This window comes from Centruroides vittatus, unplaced genomic scaffold (genome assembly GCF_030686945.1).
Source record: "Centruroides vittatus isolate TY-2023 unplaced genomic scaffold, ASM3068694v2 contig_862, whole genome shotgun sequence".
Lineage (NCBI taxonomy): Eukaryota > Metazoa > Arthropoda > Arachnida > Scorpiones > Buthidae > Centruroides > Centruroides vittatus.
Genome location: NW_027122562.1, coordinates 376,190 through 403,915, shown reverse-complemented (window position 1 = coordinate 403,915; position 27,726 = coordinate 376,190). Strand labels below are relative to the sequence as shown.

At 29.8% G+C, this 27,726-nt stretch overlaps 2 protein-coding genes across 2 annotated transcripts in view; both read right to left on the bottom strand.

Moving 5' to 3' along the window:
- LOC136982702 (oxysterol-binding protein-related protein 8-like) overlaps nucleotides 1-16,292 on the bottom strand; it is a 30,848-nt gene extending 14,556 nt beyond the window's left edge. The window contains exons 1-6 of the mRNA XM_067279276.1: nucleotides 16,161-16,292; nucleotides 9,781-9,904; nucleotides 7,043-7,152; nucleotides 5,008-5,067; nucleotides 3,235-3,338; nucleotides 2,124-2,304 (exon numbers count right to left, since the gene is read on the bottom strand). Coding sequence (XP_067135377.1) covers nucleotides 2,124-2,304; nucleotides 3,235-3,338; nucleotides 5,008-5,067; nucleotides 7,043-7,152; nucleotides 9,781-9,904; nucleotides 16,161-16,292 — 711 coding nt within the window. The remainder of the gene's footprint in view (nucleotides 1-2,123; nucleotides 2,305-3,234; nucleotides 3,339-5,007; nucleotides 5,068-7,042; nucleotides 7,153-9,780; nucleotides 9,905-16,160) is intronic.
- Nucleotides 16,293-19,354: 3,062 nt separating this feature from the next.
- The window catches only part of LOC136982657 (microtubule-associated serine/threonine-protein kinase 3-like), a 107,785-nt gene continuing 99,413 nt past the window's right edge, over nucleotides 19,355-27,726 (bottom strand). The window contains 3 exon segments of the mRNA XM_067279216.1: nucleotides 19,355-23,562; nucleotides 23,565-23,820; nucleotides 24,950-25,161. Coding sequence (XP_067135317.1) covers nucleotides 22,115-23,562; nucleotides 23,565-23,820; nucleotides 24,950-25,161 — 1,916 coding nt within the window. The 3' untranslated portion in view covers nucleotides 19,355-22,114.

The following is a 27,726-nucleotide window of genomic DNA, read 5'->3' as shown; positions in this document are numbered from 1 at the left end:
ATGCTGTGACAAATGTCCCACTCCTCCCTTTTATTAGGGAGGAGTGGGACAGTTCATAAAAGGATAACAAATTCACATAAAATTGGTATTAAAATACTTATTTAGCAAATATAAATAGTTATTACTGATGTGTGTGTCTATACAACATTAGTTTTACTGAGATAGTTAATACTATCAGCACAAGGTTTTGCTGTAAAGTATTATAGTATTTTACAGCAGTATTTCCTTGAAATGCTTGATTTGAGGTATTAAAAGAAAATTTTACCACATGATTATAAATAAACAATTTATTCAGAATATTGTGAATCAACATTTAACAGAACATAAGAAAATGAACCAACAATCACTGCAAATATTTATTGGACATTATATGAAGATAAATTGATATATTTTTCATAAATAGATTTCAGTTTGTCTATGAAGTCATCAATATTCTTCTTATTGAAGCTAGTAGTTTTTCCTAAGCTAGTGGCTTCTGGTGATTGCAACGAAAGCTGTAAATGACGTCCCATAAACCGCTTGAACCAGTCATATCCTGCAGTTTTATTGAAATTCTATGAACTGGGATATGCTTTATTCAAGGCAGCAGCAAACTCATATGACAAATTTCTTACTGTTGTCAGACCATATTGCATTTTCCTTTCACTAAGCAAGTAATTTCTTAATTTTGCTTCTTCTTCTTCCAGAGAAAACCATTCCACAAATGAGGTTAGACTGGAATACTACAGACTATATGAAAAGCTATTAAATTTTAATGTCTTGCTAGTGTTGATTTTGATAAATTCGTGGCTTTTGTAATTTTCCTTATACTCTTTTCCTTGTCACATACCATGTTCACTGCATGAAGAATGACACTGTTGGGTGGTGTTGATTTTGTTGGATCTTTCTTCTTCCATTTATGTGGCAAGTTTACTGAAAATAAAAACAATGACTATAAAATTTAACACCACATCAGAAAAATTATTATTAAGGAGGAGTGGGACACTGTCCCATTCCTCCCTATTATGCAGTGTCCCAGACCTTTCTACTGGGAGGTTTTGTACAGTCGAACCTGTTTTTATGCGGTCTTTTTTGTGCGATTTTTTTTATGCGATTTTTTATTTGTGCGGTATAGTTGGCGACTAGTCTCGTGTGATTTGTCATGTCTCACGTTGACTTATTATAGCTAGATAAACTTATTAGAGCATAAATGAACTTATTATAGTAATATTATTGCATGAATATGCGAAAAATGAAATAATTTATTTTTTAAGTCAACAAAACACCACCTGGACAAAAATATGTAAAACAGACGATAGACAAGATGATGCAGTCAAGTGCTGACATCTGTTGTCAATAAATTCTATTTCGTACGGTTTTGAGTTATTTTCTATGTGAGACTTTTTTTATGCGGTCCCTATTGACCGCATAAAAAAATATTTTTTTAATTGTGTTGCGAAAACTATTTTTTAAAGCCACTCGTGAAGTTTCGTGCGATTTTTTTTTTTATGCGGTCCCTATCCACCGCATAAAAACAGGTTTGACTGTATTATACTTGCTATAACTAGACATATGGTGGAAATAGCAAGAAAGTATATAACAAAATTGTACTATTAAAATACTGCTTTCAATTCCTGTATTGAGCACTAAAAGTTATCTTTAACATAAAATTTTAGATTGCATAAAGATACTGGTATTAATATTTACCTGGAGCAGTATAATGTAATTTTCTCTTCTAAAGCCTCGTCTGCTGAAACAATTCATCAGCCATTTTATAAGAAAATACAAGTGCAGCCACTCTCTCTTGGAGACAAATAAAGAATTACAATAAATAAATAGGAAATCAGAAAATTCAAGTGTCCCACTCTTCCCAGTGTCCCATATCCCCCTTGTCTCCCCTACACTCACAGCAACTGTGCATATGATATTTTCTATATTTTCAATTAGTTTGTTTTTTACACTTATTTGGGAGCAGTGGTTTATGATGGACCAGAGAAAATGTACCACCCATCTATATTTATTACATAAATGAAAAATAATCAAATAGTTCACTTGGTACATCCAGTAAATATAGAAAAAAGTTTGATGGAAGTATTTTCTACTTTGTTTAATAAGATTCTAAGTACAGTTTCCAGTATGCTTACCTGTTCTGCTAAAAAAAATGTCTTACTATCTGTTTTTGGATGGTACCAAAAGCATCGAAATGCTTCACCCATTTTTGGAATATATGGCTTCTTGAGACTTTTTGACTGGAGATAAAATCCTGACAAATACCATTTAACAACTAATTTCATTCTTGTCAATGGGTCTTTTTCTATAGCAGCTCTAAAACAAATTAAGAATTCAAACTAGAAATACTGGATAAAAACAACAAGACAACCTTTTCTTTATTCCAGATAACCCCAAGAAGAAAGGTCGTTATAGTGATCCAATTTAACATTGACTACAACATTTTTATAGAAAATATATATTTGTTAATTTAATTTAATCAATTTTGTAAACTAGAATTACATTTTAAATATTGAAATTTGGTTCAAATGTTATAGAACATTCCAAAATACAGTAGAGTGTCGTTTATCCAACAGCCGATTAACCGAAAGCTTTCCAGTCGGACTGTGTCGTGCTGAATCAAATGTTTTTGATACTAGATTAAAAGTATAATTTACTTCTAAAGTATAATTTTTTTTGTTTTTATATTTTTCAATATATTTATTTTGTTTGTAGAAAATAAAGAAATAATTTTTAATGATACAATAGCCACGATTATTATTATAAAAATTTTCATTAGGCTTAAAATCGACGAAAATTCAATGCAAAGCAACACGCAACGGAGAAAAATTTCAACATGGGATAGGTTAATATATTTTTTCGTACATAATCGGTTATCCAAAAAAAGTTATCCGAACAACCCCAGTCCCCAATTCATTTGGATAAACGACGCTCTACTGTAGAACACATTTGTAAGTTGTAACTGACTTGAAGTAGAGCAGTCAATGTGATCAAAAACATTTGTTTATCTGTTAATATTTTGCTGGAATAAAGAAAAGTTTGTCTTGTTATTATAGAAGCTCTAAAATTAAATTATATATTATTATTATTATTCCTGGCTATGGGACTGATTAAAATTGTAAACATTATTATTTATAATTTAGTATATATCAATGATTGTGATTCAGTAATTATATATATTCCATATTATTATTGCTCCATAAATAAAATCATTAGAATAATAATAAAATGTTAAAAATTGCTCACTCGCTGAGAATATCAATATGAAGAAAACTGTCGGCAAATTTATCAAGAGAAGATCTTGGTTCTAATAAGCTGATTGGAAGAGAAAAGTTGTTTCCTTCTCGAAACTAAATGATAGAAATGTGTTTCATTACTCTCAGATAATTATGACTTGAAATATATATTGTTTTACTCGCATTTATAATCAAGATTCAAAATTATAAGTTAAGCCATAAGCCTGCAGGCAATAAAACTAAAATATAAACTAATTGGATGGCCATGTTAAGACAAGGAAGAATATCCATCTAGATCTGTTCTTGGAATTAAACTTTCAGGAATAAGACCCTGATGAAGATGGGAGGTTCAAATAAAAAAAGAAATGTATATAGTAAAAGGGAAATGAGAATAAAAAAAATAAGATTTAAGGAAGAACAGAGAAAGTTGATGAGCTTTATTTCAAATCTAACTTTTCAATAAGGGCATTGGCTAAAGTTATAGAAAGTGTCAAATAATTTTGGTACTTGGGATGGACTTGACATCCAATTTCATTGTTAATTATATAAACTGTAATTAAACACTGTAAACTATATAAACTGTATAATTAAACACTATTTACATAGTTTAATTTCAAACAAGTTAAACTATATACATGTTTAGAAATAATAGCAAATACTGAGAATAGGAAATATTTATTAACTTAGTAGAAACTTTATTTACATCTTTTATTTATAAAATATATTTTTACATGTTAATATAACAGCATGTTATGTGAAAAATTCTTTTAATTTCACAAAAGTATTCAAGGAATCTCAAAAATTCAGTTGACTGGCTATATAATTATATACAGATATAAATAAACTAATTGGTTCCTTCTTGACTCTAATAATAATTAATTCTTGGTTGTAAATATAGTTTGAGTTTTTTATTTCCATCAATTGCTGAATAAGATATTATCTTGCTCATTTGATAGAAATATAATAAATTTGATTAGTTTTCTTCTTTCTCTCATTTGATTTTATTTAATTCTATAATTTCTATCAAATTTGAGTGATAAATCATTATATCATTTTATTTTTTGCAGTTTATTTTCAGCTTTTTCAACTAAAAACTATTTCTTGATATAGAAATAAAAATCATGTCAAAACAGAATACTGCTTTTTATCAAAATAATGTAATCCACTCCATAAGAGCACAATAAATTCTAATTTTAAATTTCTGTATCAGAAAATCCTTTGTCATAAGATCCAAGAGGGTCTTAGAGTACATTCATAAAGTCGAACAAGTTAAACATGTTAGTAACGAATCAGTCAAAAAGTAGTAGTCTCACTCAGTGCGCATGCTCTGCAGTGATGACGTTTCGAACAAAACTCTAACAAAGTTCACAAAGGAAAGAGTTAGTTCACTTCATTAAGAAAATGGCACCTAACAATATCGATGTTTCTAAATCTACTCGAGTGTTTAAACTGTGAATTAAAAAGTGAAATGATAGAAATAACTGTCCACCCAAAGCAATCTAAGAAAAATATTTTGGATAAGGCTGCACTAGCAACATTCATATCTTCGATTTTAGAAACAGCCATTTAGTTATAAATGAATCAGTCGAAAAGTCCAATGAAATAAGAATAACGATGACATCATTCTCGTTTAACTCGTTCAACTTACTTTAGTTTCTAAAATTATTTTTATAATAGTAATATTTAGAAACTACAATTACAGTTATGTAAAAGATATAATAAAGCACTGTATATTAAAAAGTACTAAACTTTAACCTATTTCATGAAAAATGTTATTGGTTACCTTGGATAGTAAAGACCAAATCATTTTGCCTAAATCCATTGTTTCTTCAGTATTTTGTTTCTAAAATATATAACATTAATCATTAAAAGTAATTCATAATATATAGAATAAAGTTTAATATTTGATCAAAATCATAACACCTACATTTGAATTGAAGAAATTTTAATGTTAAAAATTCAGTTAAGAATTTCTCAAATGTAAAAACAATTAAAGTTGTTTTTCTTAGAGCAAAAATTTTTAGGAATTTCAAGTATTATTGGCTTATATAATCATCAGGGATTAACTACAGAACTTTTTCTAATCAATTTTTGATGATAAATGAAGCGTGCAATGCCATAAGGTTGTAAATGCCATTTTTCTCAAAATACGTTTTATTGAAGAAATGAATTTTAAATGCAATGTTTTTTCCTACAAAAAAATATTGTGGCAATTGTGGCACTCTAAGTGGCTATATTTTGAAGATGAATTTATGTGCAAGCCATAACGTTTTAAGTGCCAAAGTTCAAGCCACGTGACTTTTGGCGTGTAAAATGTTACGGTTTACATTTACATCATTTTGTTATTCCAATTTGTAACACAGTGAGTTTTTTACGCAGAACCGGATAACTGAATCCCAGTTTATTAATAGTTAACCTGTATCATCTTATTATTTGATATTTCAAAATGATATTCGGACTTCCATTAATCTTTCAAATTTGAAGTTTTTAAATACATTTTAACTTTTATTACACTAAATTAATACCTTATTGTTTATATTTTCCTTTATTTATCATAATTATATTACAATTGATAGAGATTACAGCCCAGTTCAAGTATCAAAACTGTGGGCTCACATTGTTGAAGCCAGGAAGCAGTCACTAATAGATTATTGCCAGTTTTTAATGTTAAAATTGATATTGAATTTGTAAATTGTGTTTAATAATTTAAATGTAAGTTTTTGGTATTCAAAACCGTTTTTCAGCTGTAGAAACATTAATTTTATGATTGTAATTGTTTTTGGCATTTACAACTTTATGCACTTGCACAATTTTGGCATTTACAACGTTATGGCTCTAACTCTGTTTTTAAACTTTTTTTGTTTCCTTACCATCATACTTAGGTGTTTGAAATTAAACCCAATGTTTTATTCCAAAGTGTAAATTGTTAAAATAATTTTTTTAGCATTTGATTAAAATTTGTTCATTAGAAAAAGTGTTTTTTCTCTCTCCTGAAAAGTTTGTTTTTTGGCATTTACAACATTATGGCATTGCACGCTTCAAATATATATTGCAAACATACTTGAGATTTCTAAAACTTTTCAATCCAAAAAAATTAAATGAAAAATCCTCATCAACTGAAAAAATACATTATAAAACAAGTCATATAGGCTAAAACAACATTGAAAAATGTCAGTATATTAATGATGTAAACATTAAAAACAAGAGGTGATATAACGGAACAAATTTTAGCACTAGGCAACACTGAGAATAGTACCCAGGAGACAAAATCACCCCAGTCTGTAATAACAGTAAAACTTTTTATTTTAATTTAAAGCTTCTGTTTAATTCATTCCATAAATATATTAAAATGCCAATAAAATTTATTGAAACGTGATAAATATAATTAAAAAAAAAATTTTTCATAATCATAATTTTCACAAATAATAAATATATAGTCCGCAGAGTCCCTGGAACTAGAAAAGAAAAGGCTCAACATACAGGAACGGAAACAATAGGCAGAAACCCTATTCTACAATCAATCTATTTTCAAAGTCAATTTATTATAATCAAGATATTTACAATTTGAAAAGCACTCATCAAAAAGGTAGTTTAACAGATTTTGAATGAATTTTTCAACTATTAAATGAATAAGAAAGAATTAAATATAATTGTTTACTGAATATTCAGTTAGTAAATGTAATATTAAAAATTAATATATACTGTAATAATTTGTGCTTAACTTTTAGAAGTGTTATCTGTCATATATTTTTTTTTAAATTAATTATTTAATTAACTTAATTTTAATTAATTTAAATAAAATAAATAAAATTATTAACTTGTAAAACTCTTTCCACATAAATAGTTTCAACTATTTTTGGATTTTCCATTGAATCTTTATCTGCTAAAATAGTGTTCATTGTTGTTTCTTTTGCAGATGTTTCAACTTCTAAAATATATGATTAAAAAAACCAATTATGTAGCAAATAAATTATCAGATTAAATTTCTAAAATATATTTTAAGATTTTTGAAATAATGATAAGCTTATTTATTTATTAACAGAATGAAAACTTTTAATAATAATTCTTTATATTATTTTTAAAAATCTTCAGACTTAGTAAGAAAGAATACTTGGCTAGAATGAATTGCTATGAAGAGATAGTACAAACATATTGAAGATAAATTAATTACTGAAATTAATTTTTCATCTTCAATATAATTTTACAGGGTTTATAAAACTTTTGTAAATTGTTAACGTTTGCACATTTGTTTTCCTTATAGTGCTTCACTTAAAGCAATTATTTATATGTATTTCATTTCTTCAATTCTAAGATGTACTCTTTGCCTGTTTTTAGTTGTCTGAAATAGAAATGAATCTGACATTTGCTGTCCAAAAGAACAAATAACATTCATTGCCAAGAGATAAAATGGCTTGTCATACACCAGTAATAGATGTTTTTGGCCTTACTACTCAATGGTCATCACATCAGTTCAAATGAATTTTTCTAGTAACAATTGTTTAAACGTCTTTTTAACATTTAAAATGGCTTTAAGACAAAACTATGATGCAGCATTAAAAGAAATTGCTATTGTATTTGTGAATGCAAAACATGGAAATACAGCTGCCAAATATTACTTATTTCATGACATTTATATTGCTTTTTAAGTTCTGAACTTAATAAAATTGATAATTGAAAAATGTCTTCTTCCATAAAATAAACTTAAAATTCAATTTTAAATTCATGGTATGTCTTGGAATTAATTTCATTGTAGAATTAAGGAAAGACTATATTTCATTTTGAATAAAATTTGTGGATAAATATTTCAAATTTTATAGGAAGAGAATATTCTGATGTTTAGCATAGTAATAGTAATTTGATAATCCAATCCAAGTTGAATCAATAAATGTAAGAGAGATTATATTCTCTGAAGAGTTGTTGGTTGCTGAGAATCAATGAATTTGACTTGCTGTTTTTTTTTTATTAGTTATCATTTCATATTAGATTAATTTAAACAATGTTTTCCCTAGCTAATTATTTTGAAAACAAATGGTATAACTACTATGAACCTTTTGCCAATTTATGCTAGTCAAATATATATACTAAATGATGGTGCTACAAACTGCATCCTCTCCTTTAGGAAGTGGGAAATAGAAACTATCAAACCCATAATAGAAATAGGTCATTAATGTCAATTATAAAAGTTGCAAAGAGTGATAAATATGTAACATATATTTCAACTTTTCTTCTATAACAACAATGTGGGAATAAATATGACATTCACACAATATATAAATCCAGTTGAATGAAAAATACTAAAAATCAGTGATGTGTATATTTCTTTCAGTTTATGTACTGTACCTACTTAGAATGCCTGCATTTGGTTGCTTATGATATCATAATAAATGAAATGTTACTATGTAGAGTTCTATAGTTTCAAAGATACAAGTGGGATACAATTTGAAAAGGAGATAAAGTGGATTTTCTATTCTATCTTTCATATCCCCAGCTTTGTAGACCCTCCTCCTCCTCCTATGCCCAGATCCTCCTTCTTATCAAACCCCTGGGTTTTGAAAATTTTACTCTTGTAAAACTACAAGTTTCATTTTACACAAATTACAAAGTTGATTTATAAGTGTTACTGTGTAATTATCACTTGACATCTAAATTGCATGAATTTTTTCCAACAAACACCACAAGGAGTATATACAGTCATTTTGTTTTGCTTTCCAATAGCACACTTTTATTTTTCTGTGTTTGCTTACCTACTGCTGTCAGTACTGTTTGACAGCAGTTTTGGAATGCTTAAGATAACTATTGATAGAAACCTGGTTGAGACAGTTGTTTATTAGTACCCTTCTGATGTTTCATGCATGTTTTAAAGTGATTCAAAAAATTGTTACAATAGGAAGTCCATCTGCAATTCTTTTTCTAATACAGTAGTACTGCTATCATGATCTTGAGATCCATTCCTAATAGTAAAATGAGATAATACCAAACATAAACCAAGCAATCACTCCTCTAGAAATTTTTTAAATTGTGCACCGGATATAAGCATGTATCATTGTAGAAGGTAATTATTTCAAATATGTAAACTAAAAAAAAATGTAAACATCAGTGATTGTATTTATGGCATTTTCCATTTAACTGGATTTTTCAATTTTATTCATGGCTGCACAGATATCACATTCAGTCCCTCCTGACTTGCACTCTTGTTAAGCAGTGATGCCTTTAGGGACAATTTTTTTACATCCTGTTCTAGTCTCCTGTCTTTCATTCTGAAATACCAATTACTGAAATAAAAGTTGAAATTACATATTTTGTCATTCTCTATAACTTTGTAATTGACAATTATGCTGTTTTCATTAAAGATAACAATAGCTTCCATCTCCACAATCTAGGAGGCAGGGAAGTAGCACATCACTTAACATCAATTTGACTTTAATATACATTGACCAAAAGTCTAGGGAAGTTACAATATTAATTTTCGAAATAATTAGCTGGAGAAAGATTATTGTTATTAGATTATTATGTTAACTTTAGCTAGAAAATAAATTTATAAAACATCAAAGTTTACCTTTATTTGTTATTTCAACAAACTTTTCTGCCACAACAGATAGAGCATTAATCCAACATTTATATGCCAATTCAGATGGAGCCAAAAACAGCAAAGGTTCTAATTGCCATTTAGAAATTTCATACTGTTAAAAAAATCAAAAAAAAAAATCAAGTATTTTAAATAATTCAACAGTATAATCAGAAACATCCTAAAAGATAAAATAATTTTATTACTTATGTCAGCATCCAAGAAACCTTATCAACTTACATTAAAAAAATGTACACTGATAATTAGAGAATAATTAGTCTGATCAGATGTATTTCAAAATGTGGTAATTTATGATTGCTGTCTTTCATAAAGTGGCACTTCTTCAGCTTTACTTCAGCATTTTTTCATAAGGGAGGATGTCATTTTTTCATTAGGATGGGCGAGAATAATTAGAAACAGTCAAAAACCGGCAAGAAGGGACAGCTGGAGATTTTTCTCCGAGACTGGAGAAAATTTAGGGGGCCTTATTGACTCCTACTACTATAAAATTAACGTTATCTTTACCTTATCATTTTGACTAACAAAACAAAATCCAGCAACGAGTTGCTTAACTTTCCCGGCAACTTTTAAAACTGCGTGTGGCGCTATCTGTTACCATATTTTATTAAAAATTGTATTAATAAATGCTAATAACGTAGGATCGGCTTACTGACGATTGTAAAATCGTCAGTAAGCCGATCCTACTCGAAGCAAGGCCAGTTGATCGCTTCGCTAGTAAGGCCGTCCGCCGTAAGGAAAATTGCCGTATTCACACTGTTTCCATTTTTCGCCACTGCGAAAGATTTTGGCGCTAGTTAACGATGAGACTCACGCGTTCAGTGAATTGGTCGTTTTGTACTTTTGTGTGCAGGTATAGCTATTTTATGAAATTGTGATAATTATATATAGTTATACTTGTATATTGTTATATTTATTCGTGAGTTATACACAGTTGACGGGACTTTCTCTTCAACAGCAGCTTGGTATATAGATAAAAATACATTCATTGTGTAGCTCTCTATCTGACAACACTCAGCACAGTTGATGTTGTAAAGTACTTGCTGAATACCGTCAAATTCAGATATGTTTTGACGAGAGATTTAACAGTGATCCAATTGAGTCATTCTTTAGCTGCATTCGTCAGTTTAATGGAGGAAATGACAAATTAGATGCACGATCAGCATCTCTTACAACGCAAATGATTTTAAAAGTTGGTATCTTACAGGCTGCACAGAATGGAAATGCACCATGCTCTTCTTTCTCCTCAAAGTTGTTACCTGTTATGACAGAAACCAATTATAATGTTGAAGATAAAGTCTGTAAATTGCATGATTCTTCACTGTCTATTTTGCAAAAATTGCAATCTGTTACACAAGACTGCAGTGTTCCCTGTACAATTGAAAATGCTTCTCTGGCAGTTATCAGTGGTTACTTAATTAGAGTTCTTGAAGAGAAGATTGCATGCTATGAGTGCCTTGAATCCTCAACCATCCTGCAAGTAATGGAGCTCTTTTTGGCTTAATATCAAACCAAGATAGAGGACAGCTTCGTTATCCGAGACCAGCGTTGGTGGGAGTGATTAGAATTCTTACAGATTTTTTTGATGATGTAATGACATACACAAATCTTGTCAGGCTAGTTTGAAAGTTAAGCTGATAAAGGTCATTTTGCCATACTTGAAAAACTGCCCTGCACTGTGGTGTAAGGCTAACACTGATGGTGCACATTCAAATCACAATAATCGCATGTGCAATATTATAGTAACAAAGTTTGTTAGCCCTTTACTAACCAATTGGACTGGACAATTAAGTCAAACTGTGGAAAAAGTTCTCAGACTGTATCATAAGCCCACTTCTAGAAAAATATTAAAAGTCTAATGTAATTAAATGTAAATATTAAGTCTAATTCATATTGTAAATTTCTGATGAGAAGGAAGCTAAGTACATTTCTGTTTTCTGAAGTTTGTAAAATTCATTCAAAAACAGTACACTTTATTTAATAAATTAATTCTTTTTATGTAATAAACTTCTGTTTTTTCTATAAAGAATTTTATTTATATTAGAAATGTAAACTGAAGCAATGTTACTTTTACCATAGCTATACTTTCAATTTGAACTTTAAAACAATATATGTTGCTTTTGTTCACAATTCTACGTACTTCTCCAATATTAATTATTATAAATTCTTACCTTCAATATCACCATATTTCCGCGAAAATTTTTCGAAATTTTTTTACTAATCTAAAAAATTGCTTATTTTTGCCAAAAAAATAAGCAGATTTTTTCGAAAGGTTATATCGATATTTATTCGTAGAGTCTTAATTAACAAAAGTAATAATTTTATAACAGATTTAATACACAGCATTTTAATAAATTATCATATATGGTCCGAAAATGTGAAATTTTTTATAGTAGACACTATAGGTAATCTAGTTTTGATAAGTTTGCGTACTTTTCGAGTAAAAAAAAATTTTAAATTAACGATTAACTACTGGTATCTTTAAGAATCGAAAAGAGATCATTAAATAGTATTAGTGTGAAAAAGTTTGTATTTTCCATGCCAATAATACTCTGTTATTACTTCTTCCTAAAAACGTCTTATAAAAATAAAGGTGTGAAAAATACTGTATTATTATTTCGCTTTTTTCGAAGCATTCCCATGCTTTTTTTCACGAACTAGGGAACATCGTTTGAAGCAGCTCATTTCTTGATTGTCAAAAGTTTTCATCCTGCATTAATGAGAAAAATACTTAACGCAACGCGTCTCCAAACTCCTCTATACTGAAACGCTGACCATGGATGGTCACCGATTGTCAGCGCCACAAGCGGAGAAAATGTCAACTAGCGTCTATATGCTCGGTACAATAGACGGAGAGAATTGGTGGACGGCCTTACTAGCGAAGCGATCAACTGGCCTTGCTCGAAATATGACACGACCTCCATAGATATCCCAACCCCGTCGACGTTTAACCACTAAAATTTAATAACGTCAATCTTCTTAATAAACAAACCTCCCTGCAAAATTTCGGAAATTTTCGAAAAAAAGCACAGGAGTTATTAAGCTTCAAACAGGGTAAACAAAAATTGTCCCTCCCACATACATTTTTTGACCGATCGCCATACTTTCCCTCTGTTATATACAGTATAACAGAGCCGGAAAAGTAGTAAAAATTTTCAAGGCTGCTTTTTATTTATAAAGAACATCCGATGTATTTCATTTTTCAAAAATCAAAACAAACAAAAAACCGTGGTATAAATAAGCACTCGACTGTCCTCGGGGCAGTTAGACAGTTTAAAAGTTGTACGAATACCAAGGTCACGTTTGAAAATTCTAACAGCTGTTACCGGTAACCGCTGGTAATTACCGGAGCGTTTAGAAAATGTAACCTGAATAACCAACCACGTTTAAAAATCACGGTTATGACGTCACCGGTTGTTCTGCAGTACTTACCGCAGTAACCACAATGACAAAGCGGTTACCGCAATTTCTATTGAATTACAAGATGGCGAACGCATTATTGTATCGTGTGACGAACGTGGCCGAGATTTTAAAATTTAGAGGAAATAAAATAACATTTTGTTTCCGCAGCACAAAGCGACCAAGATCAGAAATCTATGTCGTCCCAAGTTTCAGATGGGGAAAGACAGCGTGGTCAATGGCCAGCAAATGCTACGAAATTATTAATTTTACAGTGTAAACTAAACGAAGATAAATTTTCTCCGATACTTGTTAAAAATGAACTTGTAAAATTTTTTTATCTTTTGATGAACTGGTCGAATCTTCATCGCCATGTGATTCTGAATCGATATTCGAGAGCAATGAGAGAATTAATATCACCTCTTCTCGACTTTCCTGTTGAATACCATAAAATAACCAGTGTGTTTAAAAATGTGCTAATCGCTCGGAATAACCGGCTATGACCGATGACGTCAGTTGCCACTACCGCGGTGTTATCCGTTAAAATTTCCAAATGTGCCCTTGGTATTTGTACAGTCCAAATGCCCAATGCTAACGAACTTTTAAATTATATATATATTAAATGTGTGTGTGTTAGAGAGGGGAAATGCCAAAATTGTATTTTAATTACATCAGGTAACCGAAAAAGTTTGTGCAGTTTTTAAGGATAAATTTAAACAATCTGTATTTTAAATTTTCAATAGTACTATACTTCTCGATTTCGAAATTATTGATTGTGAATATTGCGCAGGGCAAAGAAAAGAAATAGAGTAATGTGGTGCAATGTCTAGAAAACACAGAAAGTAAATAGAATTTCCCAAAACAAAACTTGTCTCTGTCAGATCACTGCCTGTGTGAGGGTGTTCTATGTCGAAGAAGTACATCTTTATAATGAATAATTGAAGACTGTTTTGAAGCTAACAAGTGGAAATTTCCACAGTGACAAGCTCATAATGGATGATACTAGCTTAGGCTATCAGATACACCAACAAAATTTTCTGTTGATAAATCCTGTGCCTTGTTGTGAGCAGTAGACCAAACTGGATGAAATCTGTACAAACGATAGACTATAAAGAGCACACGTTCAACAACCTGTCCAAAAAATGATTCATTCTCGTGGCACGAAGAGTGATGAGCAGATCATAAGCCTCCGAAATTTATTGTTGGCAGTGGGTATATGTCAGGAATGGAGAACCTTTTTGAGTCGGCGTGCCATATAGTGAGCATAATTATCTTTGAAAATATTTATCCGTGCCGAAGTTTTGGACTTCGAATAACGCTACATTAAATATGCTGTAATTGGGATAAATGTAAAGAAGCTAATTGAAAAACGATGGTCAGATGAGACGATAAACCGAAAGGATTATTGAAAAAGATGGATGAGAAACCGAAATTGTATGAGACGTTACATGGGGACACAGTCAACTATTTATTTTTACAAGTAAATAGAAAAGTCTCGAAGAACAGTTAATATCTATCCCAAAATTAATTAACAAATATACGTAGAAACAAAGACAACAATTACATAAAAATACATTACATTATAGATTAAATACAATATAAATTAAAACAAAAAAAAGCTATAAAATTTTTTCGAAAGAATTTGTTTTCGAAAAACTACTTTTCTTTCGTGTGATTTGTTAACCGTTCTGACATTAAATAATTAACGACGGTACTTTATTCCAAAACACTTCCTAAGTTGGAAATAACTCGTATCTCGCGAGTCTTAACCATATATATATATATATATTAACAATATTTACAGATGAATAAATAAATAATATCCACCAAACCGTATGCTTGCCAAGCGTGCAAAATTTTTTAAAGTTTCTCTTGCCCACTTGACTATCGCCCAGTTGTCACGTACCCCGTTACGTGCCAGTTGATTCTCCCAATGTGCCATAGGTTCGCCACCCTTGGTATATACGAATCCATTTATTCAGTTTCCAAACATTTTATAGATGCAAACGATTGGTTTTGTCGTTTGTATGAAATCTTTCTGAAAGCTCTTAGCTATATAGAAATGATTACGTTAAAAAGTCATACGAATTTATTTGATTGCTTGATATTATGATAAACGTGTAAAATTACAGTTTATGCAGTTCTTTCAGAATAACTAAATAAGTGATCGATAAACCTTAACAAAAATATCAGGAAATTGTTCAAATTGTTAAGCGGTAAATGCAAAACAATGAAACTGATTTTGAAAATAAAATATAAAGTTACCTGTTCGGCCCATATTGCTTCATCGGGAGAAAAAGAATAATTTAAAAGTATTCGGTTCGGTATCTGTCATGCCTTCGTATTTTACACATTTCAGTTCTATAGTTCCAAGCCATTTTAAATCCTGTTAAACAATATTCGACAATTAAATTACTGAATTATTTTATAAAATAAAAATTTGTCAATTTATGTAAAAGATTTTAAACGTACTCTTGTACGTTTAAAATGTTTTACATAAAACGTACGTTTTATGTAAAACATTTTGTACAAGAGTACATAACGTAGTATAGCCTAATACTACGTTATGTACTCTATAAAATAAATTTTGATAGCACCAAAACTACTACATATTTTGATTTGTTTCTGGTTTTATTATAATCTAAATAAGATACAAATTAAAGTATATTTAATTTGTAACACTTAATTTATATTCTTATATTATCCTATTACTTATTTTTACTAAAACAATTATACTGTATTTGTTTCTTTATTGAAGTTTTATTTAGCATCGTTCTACTCAATAAAATTGTATTCTGTTAGGTTAAAATATACAACTCAGAAAAGATATTGGATATTAATTTTTTTAAGATGAGCCTGGGTTGTGCGCCGGAAAATCCGCGTTTCAAGGGTCTCTCTTAGTCTAGGCCATATGGCCATACTTTAAAAATTTTATCTCTCACACATTTATTTACCTCGTTCTTCTGTTGATACAGTTTTATAGATTCTTGTCTCAGCATAACCCATATTTCTTCCCAAGTACCGCTTACTGTTAGCAACTTCATCCAATCAGAAAACATAAGATAATTTTGTGGCTGATTTGCCATAGTTCTAAGTTGTTGAAGACACAATTCGTATCTTCAAACAATTAATTGTGGTTTTCAAATAAACACTGTATTTTCCATTATTTATCTTTTATATTATTAATGAATAAACAATAAAAAATTTCATAACTACTTTTATAGTTATTATTGATTTATAAAAAATTTATGTTAAATTTGGATAAGTAGAGGTTGATGAAATTTAAAAATATTGAATAAAAACGCAAAATATGAATCTACACATGTAGCTTATTTAAAAATAATCTGTACGTATGCAGTATTTCAAAATATTAAAATTAGGCAAATTTTCTGCTTTTGATTAATTTACAAAGGAATTAATCATCACTCAATATTCCATCATTTAAATAAGATTTTGTTTAAATCTTTATATTTAAAATTTTATGTAAAAATTGAGTTTGGATAAAATAATATATAAAAACGTCTAGCAACGCTTTTATATATTAGTTCTTATATGTTTATTTCTTGTAGGCCACTCGTCACCAAGGCCACTTCGCATATATTTTATCTTGCGATACCGTAGGCCTAAATCCACATAAATACATAACTTAATACCAGCAGTGGCGTGCCGTCATTGGAAGCGGTGGAAGCGCCGCTTCCCTTGTATTTTCTATAAAGTAAATACATATTGTGCGATTATTTTCATATAATTAAAATTAATATTTTATTATAATCACATTATGTATCTTATTACAAATTTCTATACTACATGTGAAAAAAAAGATAAGATTGCTATTGTATATTCGAATATTAGTGGCGGAATGGAAGCGCTATATTGTCAGCTTCCAAACAGCCAGATTATACTCATTCGCGCATACGCTTTACAGAGCACCAACCTCACCCGGTTTAGCTGGTGGAAGCTACGCACATATAACGCTTCCATTTCTATCCGGGACCGGTCCTAGCCTGTTAGCCGCCTGCCTGTTAGATATTTGGCCGCCCTCGCCTCATTATGTGAATCATGAGTAGATTTATAACTTAACCCAACCGATAAGAATTTATTGGTAAGATGTTTTTATGATAGTTCTGTATAGTTGACAGGAGTTTTAAAAAATTCATTAAAATATTTGATATTTTTATTCCGCTCTCCCATCTTATATTACTTACGGATTTCAATGTTAAACCGGTGATATTACGATTTAGTATGTCCCATCTATAAGGAAATGTAGAAAAAACGTGTACAAATCTTGTGCAATGTTAAAAAATTAACTATTACTTTGGCAGCATCACTTACAACTAAATTCAATGAAAGATGCATAAAGTACAAAAAAAGCTCTAGAATTTATTTTCCTTAAATTTACGATTTATGTATCCGTTGTCATAAAAATTTGTCTTTCCACTTTTTCTCAAGACTACAAATATTCAAGTACAAAGTAACCGGTTTGAACTTATTTCTACTTAAGAAGTGACTAAATAATTAAGAGATTAGGAAATTGTGGACATCAATAAAACCCTAACGAAAGAGCTGGAATTTTACTTAAACAAAAGCTTAACCGAACCAATCTCTAGCCGAGTACAGTGGAGACTGATTTCTTCGTAATATTAGATAATAAAGACGGAAATTTTTTCAGTTCAATGAGAGTGATCGAAAAGTTGTAAATTTTGGAAATTTCCGTGGACCTGGCCCTAAAACGAATTAGTTAGAAAACAAATGACGGACAATCTACTTAGTATTAAGTTTAACATATTTAGATTTTTATAGCTATGGCGAGAAACGTTTAAAATGTGCAACAACCTTGTCACGTCCTTTGAGGTATACGAGTGATGCGACAAAACAGGCATTTGACATTGATTGCACCCTCGGGATTTGGCAGCCGGCAGGCATGCACCTACCTGGACCGTCTCTGATTCCATCCATTAGTCACTCGTAGGGAGCTATTTGACTGAGTGGATTGTTTTAAGATTTAAAAAGTAAAGAAGATTTTATGCTATTTTTATGTACGTTTCTTTGCAAAGCTATATTTAATTATATTTTTCTTTAAAAGTATATTCATACAGTTGAAGAATATTCTGTACCAGGTACGAGTATGTACTGTACATCCACCACACATTTTATTTCACCAAGTAAGCTTTTATTATTTTATTTATAATTTTAGCCCTTATATCGTGGTTAGCGATTCAGAATGTAATTGTGATATTAAAAATACATTTAGATAAGTCTACGGTTTTTACTGGCTTATCGAACAAACGAATACAAACGGGCCCTGACGCGCAATTACTTGATTGCCCCTGTAAGTCGGCTTCTTACAGAAACACAGCTTCCCTATCATCAAATGTCACGGCACGCCACTGCGAAGTAGATCCTTTCGATAAAAACGATGGATTAATACTGGCTCAGTAGATTTAATTATTAACTGTATTAGCAAAAAACACAAAAAAGGTTGATAAAAGACCGAGGAATCCTTGAAAGGATCGACAGTTAAAAAGTTTGGGACCCCCGTTTTAAAGTATTCTATGTTACCTTCATATGAAGGTAACATATATATTCGTTGCCAATAATGGGATAGGGTGATATACCATTCGATAGGAGATTGATGACAAATACCATCAGATTCACCATAATCAATTCTGTTGATTTAAATGTTGAGAATGGTTCTTATGACTGCGAAAGCGCTTTTTTTTTGTTTTTGTTTTTAAGTCATAGGCGGACGAACTGATGTCCGGAAAATTTGGAGAATGGAAGAATATGGAGTAATCGAGATATTCTCGATTTGAATGTGCAATGTGCAAAATTCGGCCCATGTAAGAGTTGAAAATTGAACTTTTAATAACGTTGCAATTAGATAAACAGAACAAACGACAAAGTTCTCTTCTAGTGCAAATAAGTCAAACTCGTTAATTGCCGCTAGATTGATACATTGCATGATATTTTTCAGTTTTTCTAATACTTATCCTTAGATATATATTTGTTACAATAATTCGTCTAAATTAACAAAAATTTATATAATGATTAAAGAAAAATTATTTTCCTCGCTTTGTATAATACTGTAATATATAATCCAATCAATAGTAAGTTAGTCTAAAAAATTTATAAAATGAGACAACATGACTTCACTTCTACACATTTTATTTTTATCACCAATGAGCAATAACAAGGCCTCAACTGCTTTAAACATTCATGAAAAAGACTGTACAAGAACGACAGCAAATCATGTATACAGATACCAATGATAAAGAATAAAGCTATTGACATACTCTTATACATCTGCATGGCCATATTTCTATACATCCTCTAAATGGACTATGACAAGTTTTTCAAACATAACAACTTTACCCTGTAGCAATATCTCACAAAACACCATTCTCAGTTTTTTTATTTATGTTTTTTTACAGACATATACGAATATGCTTTTAAGTTTTTTTGTTAACAATACATATCAAAATGATAAGAGTCATTTTGAGGTATATGGATTCAATTCAATCTGATCTGTGATCAAAGAATAAATTGGCAGTGGAAAACTAATTTCCATATTCAGTACCAAATCATCCTGTTATACAAATAAAAATAAATATCACTTAATTATCGTGGATAATTTCTCTCTTTTCTTTTATTTATTTATTTTTTTCTTTTTGATGGCAATGAAATTGGAAACTTTAATGCAGCACGGCTGCTAATGATATATATTTTTCGTATTTTTAAATATATTCGTAGGCACTTTTAGCTGTTTAGCACCTTAGACAAATAAAATAGGAGTAAGATTTCTATGCAATAATACAAAAAAGTTTGTATGCTTGTTTTTTTCAATTAAAAATATTTACATTTTGATCGAGAAAAAATAAAAATTACATTACTGTGGATTAACCACTCAAATTAATTAAATACTTTACACTCATCATAATTATCAAAAGAGTTTTCAAATTTTTTTTTCTTTCAAATTTAAAAATTGATTTTTAAAAAGTTCTGTCAATACTTTTAAAGTTTTGTATCTTATACAGTATAGATAAAATAATTCAGAATAAAAGATCCTTCAATTAAAAATTTTAGCACATTGTTTATAGTTAACATTATTTCTAAATTTCTATTAATAGTGGCAAGATTGTGATGAGATTGTTAAAATATAAATTTAATTTTGAGGAAATATTTTCACAGGAATGTATGACTAGTCATTTATAAGTTAACTAAAAGAAACTATTAAATTTTATAAAGAAAATCATTATTCAATTAGTAATTGATTTAAGTCCATCAAGAAAATATCAACAACAGATAAACTAAATTAATTTCCTTATCTATCTAGCAGTACTTTCTGATTTTCTGTCATGAATCAATTGAAAATGCTATCAATCAAACCTTACCAAAACATTTCTAATGCATACGCTTGAAAATTTATGTAACAAAATAGTTTTAAAATGAATTGATTTTTCAGCTTTTCAAAGGAAAATCTTACTTAATGCATTACTATTGTTTAGTAGGCTTCATTTTCAAATGATATGACAATACTGAATATGACATATAATAACCACAAAATTTAACAAATTTACAATTCTGCTATAAATGCACAATTAGTCCTGGTGCATGTTTTATGTACAAATGTACATGATAAGAAATATAGTGCACAACTCTTAATACAACCTTATCACACTACATATACTCACAAACACACATACACACAATAAGTACTCAAGTTTTTTTTTATATAACACTAGTTTCGTTTATGACATGCAATATGGAATATTGAGCAACTACTAAGAAACTCACTCTGTTAACGTGAAAGACATGAAATAAGATATGAAAAAAAATCTCATAGAAAATTATGAGATGGGTGCAAAGGAATCAATACACTTTCTTTTAGTTTAGTAGTAAAAAATATATAGAATTCTACAGCATAATATGCTAAAATATAACGATTTAAACGAATATCAAGATAATCATTTCGATATGTCTAATAACGTCGATGGTCTGGATTGACGATAAAGTCAATCCAGAAATGGGTAACAAAATAAGGTAATTTTGCAAGTTAAAGACGTTTTAATATGTTAATACTTTACGTCGACTTCTTAAGCTCACTAACATTACGATGCAATAACTTTACAATATTGATACAAGACTGGAAATATTATAAGAAATGATCAATAAATATCTATTTACAGTTTTCTTTCCTTTCCTTTTGGATAGATTCAATCTCTTAAGACTGAACGTCTGCTGTCGTTTTTTTCCCCCTTTTTAAAATAAAATTTAATCCACTTTTTAATCTTTGGCATTAATACTGATATCCAGAATATCAAGTGCCTAATTCAAAGACCCTAATAAAGATTAAAAATGTAAAGATCTTTTCTAAAAAAGAAGTTTCTTGAATGGCAATACTTAATAGTAGACCTGAAAGCATATACAATAATTTGGCAAAAATTTCTAGAAATATGCATACACACACACTCATGCATACAATACACAGCAATGCAAAATCAGTCATTAAAATAAATACATATTTACATAATATTCACTTTGAATGTGTCTTATTCATTTCCACGTTTCTCCACTTTTATATATATAATATATATTTGCACAACAACAATATGAACATACTTTAAAATAATTATTGAATATTTATCTTCACATAATAGATTGCACAATGTAAGTAATTACTTTGGCATGTTTTATAGATCAAATGTCTATTAAATAAAATTTAAATTTCTCTCTCTCTCTCTCTCTCTCTCTCGTCATATTTAAAACTCCAAAAAATTTTTTTTGCTCTTATTTGATTTTATATTAATTTTGAATGAGTAATACTATTTATAAGTACTTTGCTAATTGACTGAAAATGGATATTTTGACTTTTTTTGTTTGTTGATCGAATTGGCAACTTACACTAAAATTATTTGTTTATTTTCTGACTTTTTGTATCAGAATTAAAACAAGACAATTTTGACTTATCGTTACTTGCTTCGCCACCTTTTGTTGGAGACACGAGTACTTTATTTACATCATCTTTAGTTTTTGTAACTGTGTTACTGTTATTTTGAACATTCGGTGAACCACTTGATACTTCTTTCTTATCGAGTTTTGATGTGGCTTCTGATTTTGAAGTGTCCGAAGTTAACTTACTATTTTCTTCTTGAGTTTGAACTGGTGAAGGATCTTTTTCAGATATTAATTCTTTAGTTTCAATAACAGACTTTTCTGGAGAGAATTTTTCTACCAAATTTTGATTTGGAGATTTTAAATTTTTCTTTCCTGTCCGTGTTGACGAGTCTGCTTTTGTTTCGGGTTTTTTATCTTTGGCTTTATAAGTTTCTCTATCTGAATTCTCTGAACTATTATCGGTGTCCATAGATGACTTTTCTGAACTTTTATAACTTAATGATTTAGTTGATAATGGTGGTGATTTGCTATCATCCGTTGATGATGTGGAAGACTTACAAGGATGATCTGAAGTAGAAAAACTGGAGGATTTAGTTCGTGGTGATTGTGGTCTTGTTTTGCTCACTCCACTTTGACACACAGTTACAGTAAATGTAGATGCTTTAGAAGAAGCAATAGTTGGAGGAGATGATGATAATGAACAGGAACGTGTTGATGGTGATGAAGATAAAGCTAATGGCGATGCTTGGCCAGAAAATGACTCTCTCTTTACCTTACCTTCGGCAGATTTTGGGTGCAATCTGTCTGGAGACAATGCTCGTCTCAATAACGGAGATCCAGGTTCAGCACTTTTTGGTCTCATAAATGATTTCTTGGCAGTACAAAGGGCTGATGTTAAAGGCGATGCAGGTGATGGCTTATGAATAGGAATTTGAGTAGCAGCATGATGATGTCCAAGTGGAAAAGCAAGTGGAGATGGTGATCTGGTTGGAGATGTTGAAGCTACTGGAGAAGGTGATGGAGTTCTGGCAAGTGGAGAAAGTGGGATATGACCAACTGACTTGCGTCTAGGAGAGTGAAATGTCTGTGTAAGCTTATGTTTCAAACCATGCAAAGAACTCGGACGTGGAAAGTGAGGTAAATGAGTAGAATTGGCTGGAGAATTAGGTACACTTGAACTTGGTGAACTACTCTGTGAAGAATTTCCTGTTGAATGAGGAGAATCTGATGGAGAACACATGCGGTTTGTTGGAGGAGAACGTGGGCTCTTTGTTCTAGTTGGTGATCCAGGAACATCCATAGTTGTGACTAAATTTCGATTTAATGACTGAAAGCTCCTACTTGGCGTCAACACAGGTGGAGAACCAGACACCATTTGCTGAATTTCTACACTAGCACGCTTATTACTAAGTCGTCTTAAAAGAGAAGCACGCCGTTTCTTATCTGACTGCGATCCCTTTTACCTTGTCCAGGTCGACGACGGCAAGGTATTGATCTTCTTGCCATTTTAATGGAGGATGGATTACGTCGTCTACCACCAGTTTTAATAGTTGTACTTTCAAGAGGAGTTGTTCGAATATTGATTCGATCACCACTAGTAAGTATTAGATGAAGAACCTGTGGATGCATTAATCCCTGGACTGGTTCTCCATTGATGTGAGTAATTAAATCACCAGGCCTTAATCCAGCTTCAAATGCTGGACTTTTGGTTTCAACAGCCTAAAAATAAATAAATTATTTTTAAATTTCATTAAAATTTTATAATTTATTATTGGATCAAATAAACTAAACATATTAACTACTATACAAGTAGATTTTTATATGAACATAGAATTCGTTTACTACTCTAATACACATTTAAAGAGAAATAAGTTAAACTAAATTGTTAATAATTATATTTTGGAAATAAATTATCATTATTATTTTAATGAGAAATTTAAGTGTAAGAGTTATGCTATTAATAATTGTTTTTTACATACAAAAATATAATGATTCTTTTAAAAAAATTTTCATTTATTTTATAACAAAGCAAATAACTTTAATAGAATAAATTTAGGCTCTATAAAATATTTTAGAAGTCAAACCTTCAAAACAGAGATAAACAAATTTTAATTTGATTACAATTTCAATAGAGAATGAATATATTAAATTCTGTTTCATTAATAATGACAATTCAAAATAGTTTTTTTTTTTGTTTAAAATGATTTCCTTATTAAAACAACTAAAGAAAATTTTTCATCATGGTCTTGTTTTACATGGGGATTTCATGTTAGCAGATACCACACACAACAAAATTTCATGTAAAATTTTACAAACAAAAAAGTTAAGATGTGTTTGACACTACCTTCTCATTGTGGTTTTAGTGTCAGTTTTACAACTTGCATACTTTTGTACACGGACATACATATGCCTTTTTTTCCTGCTTTGTGTCTGTGTTAGAACCTAATTTTATTTCACCTTTGATAGTTTTTCCCATAGATAAACTGTAGAAAATTGCTTGTTTTACAATGAATTTCATAATAAAAAAAAATAAAAGAAATCAGTGTACATATTTATAGTGAAAATTGTCTGTGCATCCAAAAGTTAACCTAATCTAAAAACAAATATCTGCATGTATCAATCTCATATAAAACAAGATCATATTGTACTGACTAAATTGTTTATAATAAACAGTGTGGATGTCTCCACACTATATATATTAAGATTATATATAGTGTGGAGACATCCTTAACAAAACATTAGAAATTTAGAATATTTATTAGTATATATGCATTTAAATATTCTTAAACTTAAATGTAATTAATTAGTAACTTTGTTTCTGATATATGAAATTTAAATAAGTTCTTACCATGACTAAATGATGGACAGTATATACATCAGAATCTCCATAATAAACACGAATACCTCTGACAGTAAAACCAAATCCTCTAGCTCCTCGCCTGATGATGATAGGTGGTTTCAATTGAGCAATTAGTGGACTTAATTCTCGACTTGGAGATGTATCTCTGGAACTTGTGCTAGAACCTCCAGGTGAACCAATTGGCTGAGGTATTAAATCTTCTAAAATATAAAATTAAATAATTTTTTAAATTTATAATATATGTAAATTATATTTAGATACATTTCATTATCAAATGATATTTAGAAACATTCAAATGAAATATTTACTGTTATGATTAAGATTTTTATCTTAGATTTAGTAAAAAATCTTATTTCAATTAGGGTTGTCCTGATACTACTAAAAGTATCGATACTGGTATCATGAGTATAATAGAGAGTCGTTAATCCGAACCCCAGTAATCCGAATCGCCGATTATCGGAACGATTTTTAGTCGGACTGTGTCATGCCGAATCAAACGTTTTTGATGCTAGATTTACTTCTAAAGTATAATTTTCATGTTTTTATATTCTTCAATATATTTATTTTGTTTGTACAAAATAAAGAAATAATTTTTAACGATACAATAGCCTCGATTATTATTATAAAAATTTTCGTTAGGCTTAAAATCGATGAAAATTCAACATGAAGCAACGGAGAAAAATTTGAACATCGGACAGGTCAATATATTTTTTCGTACATAATTATCCGAACAAATCACTAATCGGTTTATACTATCGGTTATCCGAACAAATCACTAATCCGAACAACCCCAGTCCCCAACTGATTCGGATTAACGACTCTCTACTGTAGTTTTAAAGTATCAATATCGGTATTGGTCTTAAAGTATCAATACCAGCCAGTATCGGCATCGGGTATTCAAACTGGAAATCTTGCAGGCTGTTGATGTTCAGTCTGTCATGTTGCCTTCCAGTTGTTTTTTACTGCCAAGAAGATATACCTATCCCTCTTTTAGCCTGGTGGATATGTTCCAAAAAACTGCCGTGTAAAAAAAATTGCATAAAAAAGTATAGCACATGCATCCTTTAGAAAAATGATCGATAGGATCTATAACTTCAATGGAACAAAAAAATAAGCAATTTACAAAAGAAACACAAGCTTATTTATTCTATCATCATTTATCGTTAACATTATTTGTATGTAAATTTAGCAAACACAAAATCAACATATAGCATTCTCTGATGTACAGTACAATACTATATGTACTATAACACTATCAAGTGTTAATTTTTAACTCTTTATTTCAACAAAAAAGTAACTTTTTTAACAATAACACAATTTTAACAAAAAGTTAAATTTTAAAAATTTTCAAATAAACTTTTCCCCCCTTGTTAAGGAATCAACTGTGCAAAAAGAGGATTAGTTTTCTTTTATCTATTGTGTTATTTCAAAATCACATAAAAAGAGGGATAGGTGTACTGTAATCATTACAATGAAAGCTGAGTGGGCTCCAGAACAGCAATTAATATTTTAATTAATATATTAACAATTATATTACTCCAGGGAACCAAATCCCGAATCTGGTTCAGAAGTCAGTGCAGTCAGTCAGTCAGTCAGTACTACAGTTTACACTTAAATGTCATCTTACTAACACAAAAGAATTCCCAGATCTACAGTCCTGATAATGAATTCTGTGGGTACTATACATGGGATAGGGGTGAATAAGAAATCGATGAAGAGGTAAAATAGTGTTTTTACATTAAAAGTTCTTTTTTGTGTTTGAATTTTACAAATGTCAGTGCAAACAACTATTTACAAATTTTAGCTCATTTTAAACATCACTGATGATCCAAGTTGATTAAACATTACACAGCACTTTTGTTTGTTAACTATTTTTTACTGTATTTATTTAACTTATAAATAGTAATCAGAACTAAGCACATACAGATTCTGGTTATGAAATTTGACATAATATATTTATTGATTTTTGGTCATTAATATTTTTATATAAGTTTATCTTAACAGAAGACAGTGTAAAATTCCATTTTTGTTTCTGATTTGGCTGGTCCTTACCTGTCTATGAAAAATGTAATAATACCAGATCTGATACTGGAGGAAAAGTATCGATACCAGTATTGGTATCAGATCAAAATATCAAATACAAAAATACTGGTATTGAAGGAAAGTATCAATATAGTATCAGTAGTATTGGGACATGCCTAATTTCAATTCCTTTATGTATTAATAAATTCAAATAAACTAAACAGTTTGCATTTTGAAGATTGTGATTAGCAGTATTAGAATAGATCAAACTTGAAATTAAAATTATCAATTTTTTTTTAAATTAAAATATAATAAATGATTTCAATATTTATAAATAAATAAATATTAATATTTTTCTCAGTTTTAAATTACCATTATGTTTCTTGCAGCACCAAAAGTGCCAAACATTTTATTTTACAAACATATCTTCTGCATGTTGTTAAATGTCACTGTACCAGGTTTGGTTGCATTTGAAAACTAATTATCTCTCTAAAGCATGGATGGTCAGGCCAACCTATGGTATGCATGTCTAAAGTGGCACATAAGGAGAAATCATCTGGCACATAACATACCATATGATTTTGATTTATTGTCTGTCTTTTTCAATCAGCTTTTTTTTATATTTAATCTAATTAAAGCATATTCCTTTAATTTCTTAAAATATTGTTATTTGAAGTCAAAAACTTTGACACAGAAACATCTTTAAAGCTAAGTATGCTTACTATATGGCATGCATGCTCAAA